The sequence below is a fragment of the Dryobates pubescens genome, chromosome 30, assembly GCF_014839835.1.
Source record: "Dryobates pubescens isolate bDryPub1 chromosome 30, bDryPub1.pri, whole genome shotgun sequence".
Lineage (NCBI taxonomy): Eukaryota > Metazoa > Chordata > Aves > Piciformes > Picidae > Dryobates > Dryobates pubescens.
In genome coordinates, this window is record NC_071641.1 from 10364826 (window position 1) to 10385323 (window position 20498).

The 20498-nt window shown below is 49.7% G+C and overlaps 1 protein-coding gene across 1 annotated transcript in view; it reads right to left on the reverse strand.

Moving 5' to 3' along the window:
* Positions 1-20498, reverse strand: part of PCDH15 (protocadherin related 15) — a 995294-nt gene that overhangs the window by 30622 nt on the left and 944174 nt on the right. Inside the window, exons 31-34 of the mRNA XM_054174769.1 lie at positions 16775-16990; positions 12657-12745; positions 8346-8522; positions 4341-4559 (exon numbers count right to left, since the gene is read on the reverse strand). Of these exons, the coding sequence (XP_054030744.1) occupies positions 4341-4559; positions 8346-8522; positions 12657-12745; positions 16775-16990 (701 nt within the window). The remainder of the gene's footprint in view (positions 1-4340; positions 4560-8345; positions 8523-12656; positions 12746-16774; positions 16991-20498) is intronic.

A 20498-nucleotide genomic window follows, 5' to 3' on the forward strand; every position in this document is an offset into this window, starting at 1 on the left:
CATTAGAGCTGGCTGAGAGATTTATCTCTCAATGAACCTGAAAAAATCATAGCTTCATAGAATGGGTTGGGTTGGAAGGGACCTTAAAGATCATCCAGTTCCAACCCCCCTGCAATGGGCAGGGACACCTCCCACCAGCCCAGGTTGCTCAAGGGCTCATCCAGCCTGACCTTGAACACCTCCAGGCAAGAGGCAGCCACAGCCTCCCTGGGCAGCCTGTGCCAGTCTCTCCCCCCTCACTCTCAACAATTCCTTCCTAAAGAATTTCTTCTTAATCTTCAGTCTCAAGGCTACTGTTCTTCATCCTGTCACTCCAAGTCCTTGTCAAAAGTTCCTCCCCAGATTTCCTGTAGCCCCCTTCAGGTACTGGAAGACTGCTCTAAGGTCTCACTGGAAACTGCTCCACTCCAGGCTGAACAGCCTCAACTCTCCCAGCTTGTCCCCTTCAGGGAGGTGCTAAGAAGGTCACAGAATCATAGAATCAATAAGGTTGGAAAAGATTTTAGAGATCACCAGGTCCAATATGTCACCCAACACCTCATGACTAACTAGACCATGGCTTCAAGTGCCATATCCAATCCCCTCTTGAACACCTCCAGGGATGGTGACCACCACCTCCCTGCACAGCACATCCCAGTGGCCAATTACTCTTCCTGGGAAGAACTTTCTCTTCACCTCCAGCCTAAACCTCCCCTGGCACAGCTTGAGACTGTGTCCTCTTCTTCTGGTGCTGGGTGCCTGGGAGAAGAGACCAACCCCCACCTGGCTACAACCTCTCTTCAGGTAGTTGTAGAGAGCAAGAAGGTCTCCCCTGAGCCTCCTCTTCTGCAGGCTAAGCAACCCCAGCTCCCTCAGCCTCTCCTTACAGGGCTGTGCTCCAGACCCCTCCCCAGCCTTGTGCTCCAGACCCCTCTTCAGCCTCCTTGCCCTTCTCTGGACACATTCCAGCATCTCAATGTCCTTCTTAAACTGAGGAGCCCAGAACTGGGCACAGTACTCAAGGTGTGGCCTAACCAGTGCTGAGTACAGGACACAATGACTTCCCTGATCCTGCTGGCCACACTGTTCTTGATACAGGCCAGGATGTCATTGGCCTTCTTGGCCACCTGTGCACACTGCTGGCTCATGTTCAGCTGCTGTCAACCACTACCCCCAGGTCCTTTCTGGCTGGGAAATTTCTGCCTCAATGAACTTGAGAAACATTTTTTTTGTTTTGGTGGGTAACTTCACTCTGAACACAAAGCCTGTGTTCCCTTGTGTAACTGAGGGCACCCAGCTGATGCACCTCACTTTAGTTTTCAGAGTGGCCAACACTTGAGTCTTCCTAGGGAATCCTGACCTGCACCTGCTTGCTTTGTGGTGGAAATGTGGACTGTGTTCTCTGCAGCAAACAGGCCATGTCCTGACCCAGGGCACATCCAATGTGTGCTTACCATGCAATAATTAAATACACTGAGTAGTCCCACAAGCATCTCAACCTTGAAGTATTCAGGAGCAAGTTGGAGCACAGCAATGAACTCAACATCAAGTATCCTTCCTTAAACATAAAGACTAGGAGGCTGTCAGTACTCCTCCACAAGGTGTTAGAAGCAAAGCTGAAAGGAAATACTTACTCTTTGAATCTGTTTTGTTATGCATGAAAAGAAATAAAGAGATAAAAAGCAAGGTTAAATGAATTCCATTTGCAGCAACTGGCCTCAGCAGTGAAACTTGTAAGAGCCATAAACTAGATGCTGTTCCACACATATAATTACAGAATTAATTAGGACATGCTTGAAGAATCATCATTTCCAGAGCTCTTGAGCTGCTGTTTGGGATCTTATTCAAACACTTTTGGAAGGCAGCATAACCCTGAATTACAATGGGGAAAATTGCTTGGGGCTGAGGGAAAAATGTCTAGGTAGAGATGGATGCATTGTTAGAGCTAGTTTAGAGCCTTAGTAGAGATGGATGCCTTGTTAGACCCTGAGTAGGGATGGATGCATTGTTAGAGCTGGTTTAGAGCCTTAGTAGAGATGGATGCCTTGTTAGACCCTGAGTAAGGATGGATGCATTGTTAGAGCTGGTTTTGAGACTCAGTAGGCATGCATGCATTGTTAGAGCCCTGAGTAGGGATGGATGCATTGCTAGAGCTGTTTTAGAGCCCAGGTAGGGATGGATGCATTGTTAGAGCTGTTTTAGAGCCCAGGTAGGGATGGATGCATTGTTAGAGCTCTTTTAGAGCCCAGGTAGGGATGGATGCATTGTTAGAGCTCTTTTAGAGCCTAGGTAGGGATGGATGCATTGTTAGCGCTCTTTTAGAGCCCAGGTAGGGATGGATGCCTTGTTAGAGCTCTTTTAGAGCCTAGGTAGGGATGGATGCATTGTTAGCGCTCTTTTAGAGCCCAGGTAGGGATGGATGCCTTGTTAGAGCTCTTTTAGAGCCCAGGTAGAGATGGATGCATTGTTAGAGCTCTTTTAGAGCCCAGGTAGGGATGGATGCATTGTTAGAGCTCTTTTAGAGCCTAGCTAGGGATGGATGCATTGTTAGAGCTCTTTTAGAGCCCAGGTAGGGATGGATGCATTGTTAGAGCTCTTTTAGAGCCCAGGTAGGGATGGATGCCTTGTTAGAGCTCTTTTAGAGCCTAGCTAGGGATGGATGCATTGTTAGAGCTCTTTTAGAGCCCAGGTAGGGATGGATGCATTGTTAGAGCTCTTTTAGAGCCCAGGTAGGGATGGATGCCTTGTTAGAGCTCTTTTAGAGCCTAGGTAGGGATGGATGCCTTGTTAGAGCTCTTTTAGAGCCCAGGTAGGGATGGATGCCTTGTTAGAGCTCTTTTAGAGCCTAGGTAGGGATGGATGCATTGTTAGAGCTCTTTTAGAGCCCAGGTAGGGATGGATGCTTTGTTAGAGCTCTTTTAGAGCCCAGGTAGAGATGGATGCATTGTTAGAGCTGTTTCAGAGCCTAGGTAGGGATGGATGCATTGTTAGCGCTCTTTTAGAGCCCAGGTAGGGATGGATGCATTGTTAGCGCTCTTTTAGAGCCTAGGTAGGGTTGGATGCATTGTTAGAGCTCTTTTAGAGCCCAGGTAGGGATGGATGCCTTGTTAGAGCTCTTTTAGAGCCTAGGTAGGGATGGATGCCTTGTTAGAGCTCTTTTAGAGCCTAGGTAGGGATGGATGCCTTGTTAGAGCTGGTTTCTCATTGTAACTATTTCATTTCAATGTTCATTTAAAAGAAATATATAATTTTAATTTATCTTCTCATCTCAAGGATGCTACAGAAAAACACCAGTAGTGAAGGAGTGTCAGTTTTGGGGTCTGTTCATATGGTAAGAGTGTTTTTGTGGTTAGGAAGGAATGAGGAAATAACATTCTTGATGGTTACCATTTGGGGCTGTACTGGACAGTATATTTCAAAGGCTTTAATGAGGAGGGAAAAATAATGATGGTTTCTGGCTTCTCAACATAGGCAATGAGCTGCTCTTTGGCAATGATAACTTAATAGTGCAGGATGGTAGGAGTTTGAAGGGACCTCTGGAGATCACTGAGTCCGACAGGTCACACAGGAACATGTCCTGTCTTGAGTGAGCTTGTCCCTGCCCATGGCAAGGGTCTGGAACTAGATGATCTTTAAGGTCCCTTCCAACCCAAACCATTCTCTGATTCTATGAATTTGATTTTTGAGTCACTTATTGAAACAGCAGCACCTTTTTGGCTCTTTTGCTTTCGCCATGGAGCTCAGCTCTGAATCTGCACATGCATCTCAATCACCTGCCTTTGTGTTTCAGCAGGTATTGTGCAACAGTAGCTGCACCACCACTTCCCAAAGGACAGCCAGATGATCTTCCCATGCATTTTCCCTTTTCCTGCACAGCCCACATCAAGCAACTCCTGTGCTGAGAATAAAAGGAAAACTCTTTCCCTGTATAGTAATTTCCCTGCCATGAAGGATTCTTTTCAAAGCAGTTCTGCCAAGAAGTGTAGGTGGTTGAACTCTCATCCCTGGAGGTGCTTCAAAGACACAGAGATCACAGGGTCACAGGATATTAGGGATTAGAGGGGATCTCCAGAGATCATGAAGTCCAGCCCCTCTGCCAGAGCCATAGGATCCAGCACAGGTCACACAGGAATGCACCCAGTTACTCCTCATGTTGAGGTGGAACCTCCTCTGCTGTAGTTTCCATCCATTGCCCCTTGTCCTATCCCAGGGTGCAGTGGGGAAGATGTGGTGCTGAGGGACATGGTTCAGCACACAGAGTCAGAGAATGGCTGGACTCTGACCTTCAAGGTCTTTGTCAACCAAAAGGCTTCTATGACTCCCACCACACCTTTGCTCCCACTAAAAGGAGGAGTACTTACTGTCTGTAGCTGACCATAACTATTAGAATAGCTGGCATACAGCAAAGGATGATGATGACAGCTAGGGCAAGGAGGGCACCTTCCGTGTAGCCTACGGCCTGTGCCTGCTTCTTGACGTTGGCCACCACGTCCGGGGTGCGGATCTCCAGGATGCGTCCCCCCTGCCCCAGGTATGGCTGAAACTCTTTGTTGATGTCCAGCAGTTTGCCATCCAGGAATCTGCAATGTCAGAAAAGGAAAAGCCATTAGAGATGAGTTCAGTAATTGTAACTCTTACATGTCAAGTCGTAGATTGGTTTGGGTGGGAAGGGACATTTTTTGATCTGCAACCAGAGCAGGGTGCTCAGAGGCTTGTCTAACCTGACCTGGAGTGGCTCCAGCAATGGGGCTTCTGCCATCTCTCTGGCCCAGTCTTTATAGAATCATAGAATCACAGAACTCTCAGGGTTGGAAGGGACCTCAAGGCTCAGCCAGTCCCAACCCCCCTACCATGGGCAGGGACACCTCACACTGCAGCAGGTTGCTCACAGCCACATCCAGCCTGGCCTTAAAATCCTCCAGGAATGAGGCTTCCACCACCTCCCTGAGCAACCTGTGCCAGTCTCTCACCACCCTAATAGGGAACAACTTCACATCCAATCTGACTCTTCCCATTTCTAGTTTTGCTCCATTCTCCCCACTCCTATCACTCCCTGACACCCTCAAAAGGCCCTCCCCAGCTTTCCTGTAGCACCCTTCAGATAGTGGAAGGCCATAATAAGGCCTCCTTGGAGCCTTCTCTTCTCCAGACTGAACAGCCCCAACTCTGTCAGTCTGTCCTCATAGGAGAGGAGCTCCAGCCCTCTGCTCACACTCGTGGCCCTTCTCAGGACTTTCTTTCACCACTCACAGCACAAACAAGTCCTTAAATCTGCTCTAAATCTTCCCCTTTGAGTTCAAACCATCACCCCTTGTCCTGGCACAGTGGGTCCTGCTCAAAAGTCTGTCCCCAGCTTTCTGCTCTCCCCCTTGGAGCACTGCAAGGCCACCAGAAGGTCTCCCTGAAGCCTTCTCCCCTGCAGGCTGCCCAAGGCCAACTCTCCCAGCCTGGCCTCCCAGCAGAGGGCTTCCAGCCCTGCCAGCACTGCTGTGGCCTCCTCTGGCCCTGCTCCAACAGCTCCCTGGCTGTGCTGAGGGCTCCAGAGCCACCCCGGCACTGCAGGGGGGGTCTCAGCAGAGCACAGCAGAGGGGCAGAATCCCCTCCCTGCCCCTGATGCCCAGGCTGATGGGGATCAGGCCAGGAGACAGCCAAATGACCTCATAAGATGGATGACTCTTCACTGGATGACTTTTGATAGCAAACAGTGTGCTTGTTAAAGAAATCCACGTTAGGATTTGGAAAGCATACATTGGCCAGGGATTTAACTTCCATAGGAAAAGGTAAATCCTTGGATCACTTGGGCAATGGCAGTTCAACTAACCAGATATGAAACTAATTCTTGCATATGCTTTGAGCTAACAGAATTTCCTCCTTAATAATTACCTTTTCTCTCTCTAACCCTTTTTGGGAAAAAGGGAGGCAGAGGAAGAAGGGGGTATAGCTGGGGGGCCCCTCCTTGCTGGAGGAGGGAAAGGCTTTCTGCGTTATGTTTTAGCCTGGAGAAGAGAAGGATCAGGGGTGACCTCATTGCCCTCTACAACTACCTGAGAGGTGGTTGTAGACAGGAAGGGGTTGGTCTCTTCTCCCAGGCAACCAGCACCAGAACAAGGGGACACAGTCTCAAGCTGTGCCAGGGGAGGTTTAGACTCGAGGTGAGGAGAAAGTTCTTCACCGAGCGAGTCATTCGTCACTGGGATGTGCTGCCCAGGGAGGTGGTGGAGTCACCATCCCTGGAGGTGTTCAAGGGGAGATTGGACGTGGCACTTGGTGCCATGGTCTAGTTGTGAGGTCTGTTGGAACAGGTTGGACTTGATGATCCTTGGGGTCTCTTCCAACCTTAGTTACAGTGATACTGTGATACTGTGATGTTCTTTGCTGTATATTTCTGTATATATTGTAAATACTGTATATTGTGTATATAGTCACTGCATCTCATCCTGCTTGTGAGCAGAGCTTTATCCAGTTTGCTCCTCCGACTGAGCTAGCCGTGGTTTCTCTGTGTGTGTGTGAGAACTGAACTTTCTCTCACCACCACACGGCCTTTTGGGCCTGCCTAGGCCAGGGGGAATGGTGATCTGAGATCTGGCCAGCTGAGATTAGCCTAGCAGTGGAAGGTGGGGGGAGGAAGACAGAGCCCTGCAGGTTTTGGGTGTACCCTCAGGTAGGGATGGGATATTTCTGGGTGTGCTTTGGGATCTCTTTGGTGTGATCGTTTGAGGCTGTGCCTTTAAGACAAACAGTGCTGGGACACTCTGGCTGAATGTTTTCGGTACTAGAACCAAAACATTCTGATATTCTAAACGAATTTCATTGGTGCATGGATAAAATGCAACTTTAAACTGTAGAGCAGTTGGAATTTTTTTCCTCAGTTCAGTTTGGTTTAGGAGTTGGGGAGTTTGGGTTTCAGCCTGTTCTCCCTGCCTGCTTCTTCTGCAAACTGCTGGAGTTGGCCTTCAGCTAAGCAAAAACTAATCCTGCATGGGCTTTTGAAGCTTACTAACAACTCTTTTCCTTAATAACTTGCCTTTCTTTCTCTCTAACCCCTTTTTGGGGAAAAAGGGAGGTAGGGGGGGAGAGAGGGGGTTACAGGGAGGGAATCCCTCCTGGGGGAGGGATTTTTGTTGTGTTATTTCTCTTTGCTGTATATTTCTGTGTATATATTGTAAATACCTCTATAGATTGTGTCATATATAACCTGCTTTCCATATATGCTTGTAAATACACAGCTTTGCTCTTCGACTGGGTTAGCTGTGGTTTCTTTCTCTGTGGAGGAGAGAGAGCTAGGCCCTCTCTCAACCTACCACACTTTTGTCACTATGCTTCTGGTTCCCTGTAAATACTCACCACTTTCCATTTAAACTTTCCACCACTTTTGCAATCCGTTCGTCTGAGTCTCGCTTTTGCCCGCGGTGGGAAGGGGGTCTGCCTCAACCCATCACACTGTGCCAGTCTCTCACCACCCTCATGGGGAACAACTTCTTCCTCACATCCAATCTGAATCTCCCCACTTCTACTTTTGCTTCATCACCCCCCCCAATCTTGTCCCTCCCTGACACCCTCAAAAGTCCCTCCCCAGCTTGCTTGCAGCCCCTTTCAGATCCTGGAAGGCCACAATTAGGTCTCCTGGGAGCCCTCTCCTCTCCAGACTGTACAAACCCAACCCTCTCAGTCTGTCTCCAGAGCAGAGCAGCTCCAGCCCTCTGCTCCCCCTCAAGGCCCTTCTCTGGACACCTTCCAGCACCTCCAGACCCTTCCTGTGCTGGGGGCTCCAGAACTGGACACAGTACTCCAGGTGTGGTCGCACCAGAGTGGAGTAGAGGGGGAGAATCCCCTCCCTGGCCCTGCTGGCCACACTACTCTTGCTGCAGCCCAGGAATGTACCAACTCCTTCAACAGGGCTTTTATATCCTGCTCTGTAGAACCACTGGGCTGGCACAGACACAGAATCACAGAGTTAACCAGGTTGGAAAAAATCTTTGAGATCATCAAGTCCAACCTATCCCCCAGCACCATCTAATCAACTAAACCATGGCACCAAGTGCCTCATCCAGGCTCTTTTTAAATACCTCCAGGGATGGTGACTCTACCACCTCCCTGGGCAGCCCACTCCAAGGGCCAATCTCTCTGTCTCGGAAGAATTTCTTCCTCACAACCAGCTCAAACCTCCCATGGAGCAGCTTGAGACTGTGTCCTCTTGTTCTGGTGCTGGTTGCCTGGGAGAAGAGACCAACCCCCACCTGGCTACAGCCTCCCTTCAGGTAGTTGTAGACAGCAATGAGGTCTCCCCTGAGGCTCCTCTGAGACAGAACAACAGGCTTCTGACCAGACACCAGAAACACAGGGAAGCAACAAATAATTGACTCACTTGAAAAGTTCATTCCTCATGATAGCTCTGTTGGTTTGGGGGTCAATGGCATAGACCATGAGGTCAGACTTGCTGTAATCCTCTTCAGAGTAGCCATCCCCATACCTCCGTGCACCAATGGACTCCACCACCACCGTGGCACCAGGGATCTGGTCTTGGATGTAACGTTCCAGGATCCTAAAGAAGAGATGGGGACAGAAAGCTCCAGTCATTGCCTTGTGCTCATCAAGGCTGACAACAGCCTCAACAAGATGCAAGTAGACACAAGCCCCAGGCTTGGCAGAATCATAGAATGAGTTGGTTTGGAAAGGACTCTGAAGATCATCCAGTTCCAAACCCCTGCCATGGGCAGGGACACCTCCCACCAGCCCAGGCTGCCGAAGGCCTCATCCAGCCTGGCCTTCAACACCTCCAGGCAGGAGGCAGCCACAGCCTCCCTGGGCAACCTGTTCCAGTGTCTCCCCACCCTCACTCTGAAGAATTTCTTCCTCCTCTCTAGTCTCAATCTCCGCTCCCCCAGCTCAAAGTCATTGTCCCTGCTCCTGGTACTCTCAGCCTTTGTCAAAAGTCCCTCCCCAGCTCTCCTGGAGCCTCTGCTGGTGGATGAGAAGCTCAGAATGAGCCAGCAGTGAGCACTTGCAGCCCAGAGAGCCAACTAGAGCTCTCCATCCAGCCTGTGCAGGTTCCTTTGCACAGCCTTTTTACCCTTTCAAGCAGCTCAACACTCTCACCCAATTTAGTGTCATCAGCAAACTCACTGAGTGTGCACTCAATCCCCTCATCCAGATCATTGAGAGAGATGTTGGAGAGAACTTACCCCAGAGTGGAGCCCTGAGAAAAGAGAAATGAAGGGATCCAGTGCAAAGACATAGGGAGGGAAAAAGGCAACATGGAGGTGGCCTGGTGGGGCAGGAGTAAAATGAACCCATGGAAAAGCATCAGAGGCAATGAGCAAGGTGGCCACTGCAGCACCTGTGACTGAAGGACAGTCAGTAACTGGGAGGAAATTAAGTGCTAACTTGGCACAAAGCTTCATGTCAAGCTCAATGCCAGCACTCCAACGTGCAAACAGTTCAGTCTCCTGTGATTAGGCTTCATCCACAAATTCTGTGTCAAAAATTACAAAGCAAGAAAGGGAAAGAGACCTCTACATGGATAACTAAGGAGTTGTAGTGGCTGACACCACTGAGGCTGTGCTGCCATTCAGCCAGACTTAGACAGGCTGAGAGTTGGGCAGGGAGAAATTGAACCAAGTTCAACAAGGGCAAGGGCAGAGTCTGGCAGCTGGGAAAAAACAACTCCATGGACCAGGAGAGGTTGAGCACTGATCTGCTAGAGAGCAGTCACAGGGAAAAGGACCTGGGGATCCTGGTGGATGGGAGGTTGAGCAGGAGCCAGCAATGAACTCTGGTGGCCAAGAAGGCCAAGGGCCTCCTGGGGTGGATTAGAAGGGCTGTGGTTAGCCGGTCCAGAGAAGTTCTCCTCCCCATCTACTCTGCCCTGCCGAGGTCACATCTGGAATCTTGTATCCAGTTCTGGGCCCCTCAGTTCAAGAAGGATCTCAGGGAAATGATTGAGAGAGTCTATCCCAGAGGCACAGAGCTGCTGCAGGCAGTGGAACATCTTCCTCAGGAGGAAAGCCTGAGAGCTGAGGACTCTGTAGCTTGGAAAGGAGGAGCCTGAGAGGTGAGCTCCTTGCTGGGGGTAAATATGTGCAGGGTGAGTGCCCAGAGGCTAGAGCCAGGCTCTGCTGGGTGCTGTTCAATACCAGCACAAGAGGCAATGGTGGAAGCTGAGGCAGAGGAAGTTCCATGGGAAGAGGAGGGAAAAGTTTTTCCCTGTGAGGATGCTGGAGCCTGGAGCAGGTTGCCCGGGGGGGGGTTGTGGAGTCTCCTTCTCTGGAGATACTCAAAACTCTCCTGGTGCATTCCAGTGTGGTCTGCACTAGGTGACCCTGCTCTGGCAGGAGGGTTGGACTGGAAGAGCTTTGGAGGTCTCTTCCAGTCCCTAACATTCTGTGGTTCTGTGAAAAGGGAAATCCTCCACACTCTGAAGCACTTCCCTAAAGAGAGGACTGTGCCTTCCAGCTAGATAGAAAATAGATCTTATAGACTGTGATTACACCGATCAGGAACAAGTTCTTCACTATGAGTGTGGTGGAACACTAGAACAGGTTGCCCAGGAAAGTGCTTGAGGCCCCATCCATGGAGATATTCAAGTTGAGACTTTATGAGGCCCTGGGCAACCTGATATAGTTGAGGATGTCCCTGCTGAGTGTGGGGAGGACAGACTGGATGAGCTTTGGAGGTCCCTTCCAGCCCTGAGCATTCTGTGATAAAATTCTAGATGATGTACAATGTAGGTGGGCTGCTCATCATGATATAGAACTTGCAGTAACATATATTGCTGAAACATAGCTTAGCACATGGGTTTTAAGTTTACCACAGGTTCTAGGCAGCAAGCAGAGCTCAGGGTTAGAAGGGATCCCAAGGACCATCCAGTCCCAACCCCCCTGCCATGGGCAGGGACACCTCACACTGCAGCAGGTTGCTCACAGCCACATCCAGTCTGGCCTTCAAAACCTCCAGGGATGAGGCTTCCACCACCTCCCTGGGCAACCTGGGCCAGTCTCTCACCACCCTCCTGGGGAAGAACTTCTTCCTCACATCCAATCTGAATCTACCCACTTCTAGTTTTCCTCCATCCCCCCAGTCCTACCATTCCCTGACACCCTCAAAAGTCCCTCCATAGCTTGACATCACTTGATCTGCTGGCTAAACATCTTTTGATACAGCCCAGGCTGCTATTGTCCTCCTGGGCTGCAAGCTCACACTGTCTGCTCACGTCCATCAGAATCCCCAGGTCTTTTTCTGCTGGGCAGCTTTCCAGCCACTCTGCCCAAGACTGGATCATTCCTGGGGGTTTTGTGATGCAAGCCCAGCACCCAGAACATGGCTTTGTTAAACCTCGTACAGTTGACCTCGGCTTGGTGATCCAGCCTGGCCAGAGTTCTCTGCAGAGCCTTCCTAGCCTCAAGCAGATGAACACTGCCACCCAGTTCAGTGCCATCTGCAAACTTACTGAGGCAGCACTCAACCATCTTGCCCAGGGAATTGATAAAGATATTAAAAAGAACTGTCTGCAGTACTGAGCCCTGGGGAACACCGCTTGTGACCAGCCTCCAACTGGATTTAACTCCACTGAGCACAACCCTCTGGGCTCAGGCACCCAGCCAGTGTTCTTGTCCAAGCCAGGAGCAGTCAGTTCCTCCAGGAGGATGCTGTGGGAAACTGTGCGTGATAAACCTCTTTGGCTTTATTGCAAAGGTTTCATGTTTCCAACTACCTGTCCCTGCATCCCTGCTAGGCCTGAACAATGGCACCCAGTGTAAACTGTACCACTGTAAATGTACTAAACTCAGCTTTTTCTTGCAGCTCCATCACCCAAAGCAAAGCAGAGTGATGCAGTCCAGCTCCCTGAGACACACCACCTCAACCTTCTGGAGATGTGCTTTATTTTACATCCTGGATTTTGGCAGCTGCATTTTCTCTGCTCAGTGTTGGAAGGCTCTGCTCTGCTCTGTCTTAGGGGCAGCTGTGACCCAAGTTTCAGCCTGCAAAGTGGGCAAATGTGCAAGCAAGCAAGCGCTGTTTCACTGCCTTCTATAAAAGGAAGGGCAAAATGTTGACTGGGGGTGGTCATTGCTGTCACTCAGCCAGTTCTGCTGCCTATCAATACCCACTGAGTAACTTTCAACACCTTTGGCAGCCTTTAGCCTGGAAAAGAGGAGGCTGAGAGGAGATCTTATTGCTCTCTAGCTCTACCTGAAAGGAGGTTGGAGTGAGGGAAGCGTTGGCCTCTTCTCCCAAGTAACTAACAACAGGACAAGAGGAAATGTCCTCATGCTGCTACCTGAAAGGAGGTTGGAGTGAGGCTGGTGCTGGCCTCTTCTTCCAAGTGAAATTACAACAGGGCAAGAGGAATTGTCCTCAAGATGTGCCAGAGGAAGTTTAGGTTGGAGATCAGGAAAAAAATTCTTTGCTGCAGGAGTGGTCAGGGATTGGCAGAAGCTGCCCAGGGAGGTGGTGGAGTCACCACCCCTGGAGGTGTTCAAGAAAGCTGTGGCCATGGCACTTGGGGACATGGTTTAATGGCCATGGTGGGGTTGGATTGATGGTTGGACTCAATGATCTTAGAGGTCTTTTCCAACCTTAATGATTAGATGGTGATGGCACAAAGTGAGCAGTCATGCTGAATCAAACACGCACCCAGTGAAATTCCAGACCCCTGAGGAGGAGAGAAATTTATTACCCTATGAGTTGATCTTTGTTTTGCTCCACGAGGGTGGGAGGCACGTTTGAGACGATGACTTGCATGTCCAACTGATTGACCACAGAGACCTGGAAGCAAAAGAGTGAAATACAATTGATGTCACATCCTCCCATACAAGAAGAAAGGAGTTATTGCTTCCCTATCCTCACAACCATGCCTGAATGCATGGATTCCTCATTTTGCTTCTGAGAAAGTCTGCTGGGGAATCTTGCTTTGCTTGGCAGCCAAAAGACAACCCCAGCTCCCTCAGCCTCTCCTCACATGGCTGTGCTCCAGACCCCTCCCCAACCTCATTGCCCTTCTCTGGACACATTCAAGAGTCTCAATGTCCTTCTTAAACTGAGGAGCTCAGAACTGGACACAGGACTCAAGGTGTGGCCTAACCAGTGTTGAGTACAGGGACACAATGACTTCCCTGCTCCTGCTGGCCACACTATTCTTGATGCAGGTCAGGATACCACTGGCTTTCTTGGCCACCTGGGCATACTGCTGGCTCATGTTCAGCCAGCTGTCAATCAGTACCCCCAGCTCCCTTTCTGTGTGGCAGCTCTCCAGCCATTCCAACCCCAGCCTGTAGCACAACGACCTGGAAGCTTGATGCCAGTAGGGAAACCATGGCAGTGTTGACAGCCACTGGCCCCTAAGTGATATCCCTCTGATCCCATCCTTCATTCACTGGATCCTTTCCCATGTTGAGATCAAGCAAGGTGGAGCCTCCAGAGAGTCTTGATCAGTGTGGAGCTGGTGCTTAGGGACAGGGTTTAGTGTTGAACCTTCAGTGCTGGGTTGAGGGTTGGACTGGATGAGCTTGGAGGTCTCTTCCATCTGGATGCTTTCTGTCATTCTGTGATTATTAATGGGTCCCTGGGAGCAGCTTATACTGGGATCTGAATGAGGAAGGGCCTTGGGATCACCTAACCCCCCTCCCAACAAATTTGGGTACAGATAAGATCATGCTGAATATTCAGTGCCCACATTTCCTTAGTACCTTTAAGTGCTTCCAACAAACTTCCATTAAAAGGTAATTTCTTTATTTCTTTTGTTTCACAGAGGCTAAAAAGGGAAATTCCATCCCATGGAACTAAACTGTACATCCACAAATGTCTAACTTCAGGCATCCTGACAGTGGGAACAGAGTAGTACCCTTCATATGAACCCTCCCCTGTCTCACAAAGATATTTCACCTGTGGATTTGGCAGCTTATGCTGCTCACAGAGCTGTGGCATGGCTCTCAGGAAGCATCCTGGTCCTGGTTCTGGAGGACATCTTACTCTGCTCATGTTCTTCCTGGTGTTGCCCTACTTCTTTTCCCTAGACCTCCTCCCACTGCAGACCTCCTCCTCCCAATGCAATCCCATCTTCTTCCTCCACATCTTATATCATGAGTAATGAAACTCATCTGTGTGCAATCCAGGAGCTTGTATTGAAAGAAGTCACACCTCCTATCTGAGCACCTGATACCACAATGACAGAAGGACAAATTCTGTCCAAATCATGGAGGTCAGGAACATCTCAGCCTAGTTAGAAAGGATCTTCAGGTATAGGCCTTGCTCAGTGCAGAGCCAATCTTCCTGTTCAAATCATGAAGGTCAGGAACATCTCTGGCCTGCATCAGCAATAATGTGGCCAGCAGGAGCAGGGAAGTCATTTTGCCCTGTGCTCAGCACTGGTTAGGCCACACCTTGAGTACTATGTCTAGTTCTGGGATCCTCAATTTAAGAAGGACATTGAGACACTTGAACATGTCCAGAGAAGGGCAATGAGGCTGGGGAGGGGTCTGGAGCACAGCCCTGTGAGGAGAGGCTAAGGGAGCTGGGGTTGCTTAGCCTGAAGAAGAGGAGACTCAAGGGAGACCTTCTTGCTCTCTACAACTCCCTGAAAGGAGGTTGTAGCCAGGTGGGGGTTGGTCTCTTCTCCCAGGCGCCCAGCACCAGAACAAGAGGACACAGTCTCAAGCTGTACCAGGGGAGGTTTAGGCTGGAGGTGAGGAGAAAGTTCTTCACAGAGAGAGCTGTTAGCCATTGGGATGTGCTGCCCAGGGAGGTGGAGAAGTCACCATCCCTGGAGGTGTTCAAGAGGGGATTGGATGTGGCACTTGGTGCCATGGTCTAGTAGTCATGAGGTGTGGGTTGATAGGTAATAGGTTGGACCTGATGATCTCTGAGGTCTTTTCCAACCAGTACCCCCAGGTCCCTTTCTGTCTGGCTGCTCTCCAGCCACTGACCCCAGCCGGCAGCGTTCCCCTGATGATACAATGCACTTCATCCCTGTGGCATTCTGCTAACATTGATCCAATCCATCGAGTTCTATAGGCTTTAAAGAAATAAGCTTTGATGGCTTCCACTGCTGGATTGTCCTTTACTGAGCATACAACACCACAAGCTCAAGGCCTTAAGCTGTTGCTGATTTGGAAATGTTGCTTCCCTGGAAACTTTCACAGAATCACAGAATGTTAGGGGATAGAAGAAACCTCAAATCATCCAGTCTGCCCCCCCTGCCAGAGCAGAGTCACCTAAGGCAGGTCACACAGGAATGCATCCAGGTAGGTTTTGAATGTCTCCAGACAAGGAGACTCCACAACCTCTCTGGGCAGCCTGCTCTTTATTATTAAGTACAGCCTCAGGCCAAAATGGTTCCTGGTGTCTCCATTCCAGACATGAGCATCTAATTCCTGGGCACTCCCCAGGAAGTTAGAGAATCATAGAATTGCTTCAGTTAGAAGAAGCCTTCAAGATTATCAAGCCCAGCCTTCAACCTAAGGCCACCATGGCCATTAAACCATGCCAGCAGCTGCTGAGCAGAGCATGGTTGCATGCTAAAGGAATCTAGTTAGAGAAATGAAAGTGCCTCCCAGAAGAACAAACTGTTGGCTTTTTGCCCATCTCATCACACACACACTAGTGTATTGTGCAGACATTCACCAGTGACACAAGTGAGTTAATTTATTGGACAAAAAGCAAATTTAATTGAGAGGCAGTGGTTTAAAAATAAAGAAGAGCAGATTTAGATTGGATCTTAGGAACAAGTTCTGCACCATGAGGGTGGTGGAACACTGGAACAGGTTGCCCAGGGAGGTGGTTGAAGTCCTATCCCTGGAGATAGAACCATAGAATTGTCAGGGTTGGAAGGGACCTCAAGGTTCATCCAGTCCCAACCCCCCTTACACCTCACACTGCAGCAGGTTGCTCACAGCCACATCCAGCCTGGCCTTCAAAACCTCCAGGCATGAGGCTTTCACCACCTCCCTGGGCAACCTGGGCCAGAGTCTTACCAACCTCATGCTGAAGAATTTCTTTCTAACATACAATCTCAATCTCCCCACTTCTACTTTTGCTCCATTCCCCCCAGTCCTATCCCTCCCTCACCCCCTCCCAAGTCCCTCCCCAGCTTGCTTGCAGCCCCCTGCAGCTCCTGGCAGGCCACCAGAAGCTCTCCTGGGAGCCTTCTCCTCTCCAGCCTGCACAAGCCCAACTCTCTCAGGCTGTCTCCAGAGCAGAGCAGCTCCAGCCCTCTGCTCCTCCTCCTGGCCCTTCTCTGGACCCCTTCCAGCCCCTCCAGAGCCTTCCTGTGCTGGGGGCTCCAGACCTGGCCCCAGAGCTCCAGCTGTGGTCTCAGCAGAGTGGAGCAGAGGGGGAGAATCTCCTCCCTGGCCCTGCTGGCCACACTTCTCTTGTTGCAGCCCAGGCTCTGCTTGGCTCTCTGGGCTGCAAGTGCTCCCTGCTGGCTCCTGCTGAGCTTCTCCTCTACCAGCACCCCCAAGGCCTTTCCTTCAAGGCTGCTCTCCAGACAGTCCCTGCCCAGCCTATATCAGTGCCTGGGACTGTCCTGAGCCAGCTGCAGGACCTTACCCTTGGTCTTGTTAATATTGAGATCAGTATCTCTGCCATGAAAGGTGACCACATATTTCAGAGGGTCAGCAAAGATTTTGGTTTGAAAAAAAAAGCAATAAAGGGAAAAAAAAAAGAAAAAGCTTTGTTTCAGTAATGTAAAAACCCCCAAAGATGAAGCACACATTTTGGTCTTTCTCTAGGTCTGCCTGCAGTTAAACTTGATGCAGTGTTCGATCTGCCTCAGATGAATTCCTGGCTCATACTTACAAGCACTTCTGCTTTGCTGCTCAGTCCCCTCCCATAGTCGTCCGTGGCAATGACCTGAAACTTGAAGTAGGACCTTCTCATGTTTTTGAACATCATAGCAGTTTTTATGAGCCCTGTGTAAGCTTCAATCACAAAACCTTCTTTACCATCCTTGATGGGAGGAATGATCAGCCTGTACTGCATGGCGCTGTAGTTCCCGGTGTCTTTATCATTGGCCTAAGAGGAGAAAGAAAACAAGCAGAGGCAAATAAAGGAAATAGGCCTGCAAGGAACCTTTAACCTTGTCCTCTAAATACAGCTGAATGCTGATCTTGCATCCTGACATTTAAAATATTAGATCCCAAAGAGAAGACATCATCACTGCTGTGAACGCTTCATTGAACTCCGCTGCCGACAGTTTTGCTTTCCCAGCAATTTCCTTCTCCTTGTCTTGGCACAAAACTGCTCCACAAAAGCAGTAAGAAAAGGAGAGAAGACGACAAATATAAATGGACTTTTCAAGCTGGCCACAAACTGAGCAGCTGAGAACAGTTAATTCTGAGAAACCTCCACTGGCAAACTCTGGTTGATAACAAAGCATCAAACCAACACACTCCCCACCCCCTGCCCCAGCGCAGCAATGCGCTCACAACCTATACACAATAATAATGTTCTCCCTCCTCCTAGGGGTATTCTGCACCCTCCCTGATGAAGCACACTCATTTTTTGAGTAATTGAATCCTATTTAATTAAAAATAGGGCTGAGTGGCATTCCTGATGGAGAGACAGGGAGCTGCCCTGGCATTCCCCTGTTGCTGACTACTACGGAGTGAGGAGGCAGTGCTGGCACTAGTGAGGCAGCCCTGGGGGCTGTGCTATTTCAGAGAATCATTCAGGGTGGAAAAGAATCATAGAATCATAGAATCATAGAATCATAGAATACATAGAATAGAATACATAGAATAAACCAGGTTGGAAGAGACCTTCAAGATCATCCTGTCCAACCCATCAACCAATCCAACACCACCCAAACAACTAACCCATGGCACCAAGCACCCCATCACGTCTTTTCCTGAAAATCATAGAATCATAGAATCAGAATGGTCTGGGCCAGAAGGGACCTCCAAAGCTCATCCAGTCCAACCCACCCTGCACTCAGCAGGGACATCCTCCACTGGATCAGGTTGCCCAGAGCCCTGTCCAGCCTCCTTTGAATATCTCCAGGGATGGAGCTTCAGCCACCTCCCTGGGCAACCTGTTGCAGTGTTCCAGCAGCCTCATAGCAAAGAACTTGTTCCTCACATCCAATCTAAATCTGTTCTGCTGTAGTTTGAAGCCATAGCACTTCATCCTGTCATTGCAGACCTTTGGAAACACATCTTGTTGATCTTAGGATCATTGAGTCCAACCATCAACCATGGCCACACATTCCTTGAACACCTCCACGGATGGGGACTCCACCACCTCCCTGGGCAGCCTCTTCCAAACCCTGACCACTCAAGCAGCAAAAAAACTGTTCCTAATATCCTCCCCTGATGGAACTTGAGCCCATTTCCTCTTATCACCTGACACTAGAGAAGTGAGACCAATCCCCACCTCCCTGCAGCCTCCTCTCAGGGAGCTGTAGAGAGCAATGAAGTCTCCCCTCAGCCTCCTCCTCTCCAGACTGAATAACCCCAGTTCCCTCAGCTGCTCCTCACCTGTTCTTCAGAACCTCCACCTGCTTCATTGCCTTTCTCTGGAAATGCTCCAGCACCTGAATGTCCATCTTGCAGCAAAGGGCCCACAGCTGAACTCAGTATTTGAGGTGGAAATTATTTCATGTTGATGCAGAGCAGCTGAGTTTTCAAACTAACCACTTCCCTGCCTCTCTGTGTGCATGAATCTAAGACCAGGCAAGGACCTGGCCAGAAGCCCATCAGTCTCTTAGTATTAGCAAATTTTACCTCTCCTTCTCTGGAGACATTCAGAGCCTGCCTGGACATGCTCCTGTGTGACCTACCTGCTCTGGCAGGGGGGTTGGACTGGAGGATCTTTCAAGGTCCCCTCCAACCCTTAACGTTCTGAGATTCTGTGAAGCAAAGATAGGGCTTCTAAGAGTAGTTTGTTTCAGTGACAACAGAAATCAATCTCAACTTGAGCATTTCAAGCTTGTAGCTGTGTGCCACTAAGGACAAAAAAAATAAAGATTTGGCTCCAACTTAGCCTCCCAACACTGCAGGAAGAGACTCTGAAGTCAGCCCTTCTGAACAAACACCACCAGGCTTGCATAGCTGCTTACGCCTAACACTGTGGTTGCTCCCCCAGCTGATTTTGATGCAGCAATCTCCAGTGAGAGTGGGATTTTGACATTTTTAAGTAAGCAGGCTCTAAACCTATGCACTTCAGATGCCCAGAGCTGGTGGACAGGCTAGGAGTTAAACTGCAGATATTCTGTGAGCTCAGGGGCACTCCAGAGAAATCAAAGAGAAATCTAAGGGAGATGGGGTTGCTTAGCCTGGAGGAGAGGAGAGGAGAGGTTCGGGGAGGGGAGGGGAGGGGAGGGGAGGAGAGGAGAGGAGAGGAGAGGAGAGGAGAGGAGAGGGGAGGGGAGGGGAGGGGAGGGGAGGGGAGGGGAGGGGAGGGGAGGGGAGAGGAGAGGAGGAGGAGGAGGAGGAGAGGAGAGGAGAGGAGGAGGAGAGGAGGAGGAGGAGGAGAGGAGAGATGTTCAGCTTTGCAGGACCACCAGAGAGAGCTTGTGAGCTGCTGATATTAACATCCCCACGTCTTTAATAGGGAGTAGGGATGTTTGCTATCCCTGTAATTTGTCCTGAAGGTAAATGTTTTTGACACTTCATTAAGAAGAGATATACACCACCTCATGAGTTGCATTCTGACTGTCAAAGAAGAGGAAGAGCTATACTTCATCTTAATCTTCTAGCCATATATCTTCCTTTTATCCTGTGCAAGAAATACAGATGTCTGCTCAGTTTGGCTGTGACTGCATCATGAGAAATATCTCTGACTTTAGGCATCACAGGCCAAATTCAGTGCTCCTATAACTGTGCTCACCTGGGCCAGAACAATCCTCACTATCAATACAGGCTGGGGGAAGAGGTGATAAAAAGCAGCTCTGAGGAAAAGGATTTGGGGGTGCTGGGTGTGTGTGTGGGAGAAGCTGGACAGGAGCAGGCAGTGTGAGCTTGCAGCAGAGAAGGCCAAGGGCAGCCTGAGCTGCATCCAAAGCAGTGTGGTCAGAGATGGAGAGAGGGGATCCTGCCCCTCTGCTCTGCTCTGGGGAGACCTCACCTGGAGTGCTGTGTGCAGGTCTGGAGCCCTCAACAGAGGAAGGACATGGACCTGATGGAGAGGGTCCAGAGGAGGACCATGAAAATTACCAGGGGGTTCGAGCTTAGACTGACAGAAGCACAGGCTGTGCTCTGGAGAAGAGAAGGCTCCAGGGAGAGCCTTGTGGCCCTTCTCTGAACGCTCTCCAGCACCTCCAGTACCTTCCTGTAATAGAGGCTCCAGAACTGAATGCAATTATAGAATCAATTTCACATGTCCTCTTAGCATCCTTGGGCTCCTGATGAAGGATGACCTTGCTAGGGAGACTGGAAAGCACTTAAAATGAACAACTGCATTCATTCCAAGCAGACAGTTTGAGTTTAGCTCACACTGGTAATCACAGAGTCATGGAATTGTTTTTGTTGGAAAAGACCTCTGAGATCACTAATAAGAAAATCTGTAATGGCCTGAAGGTTGT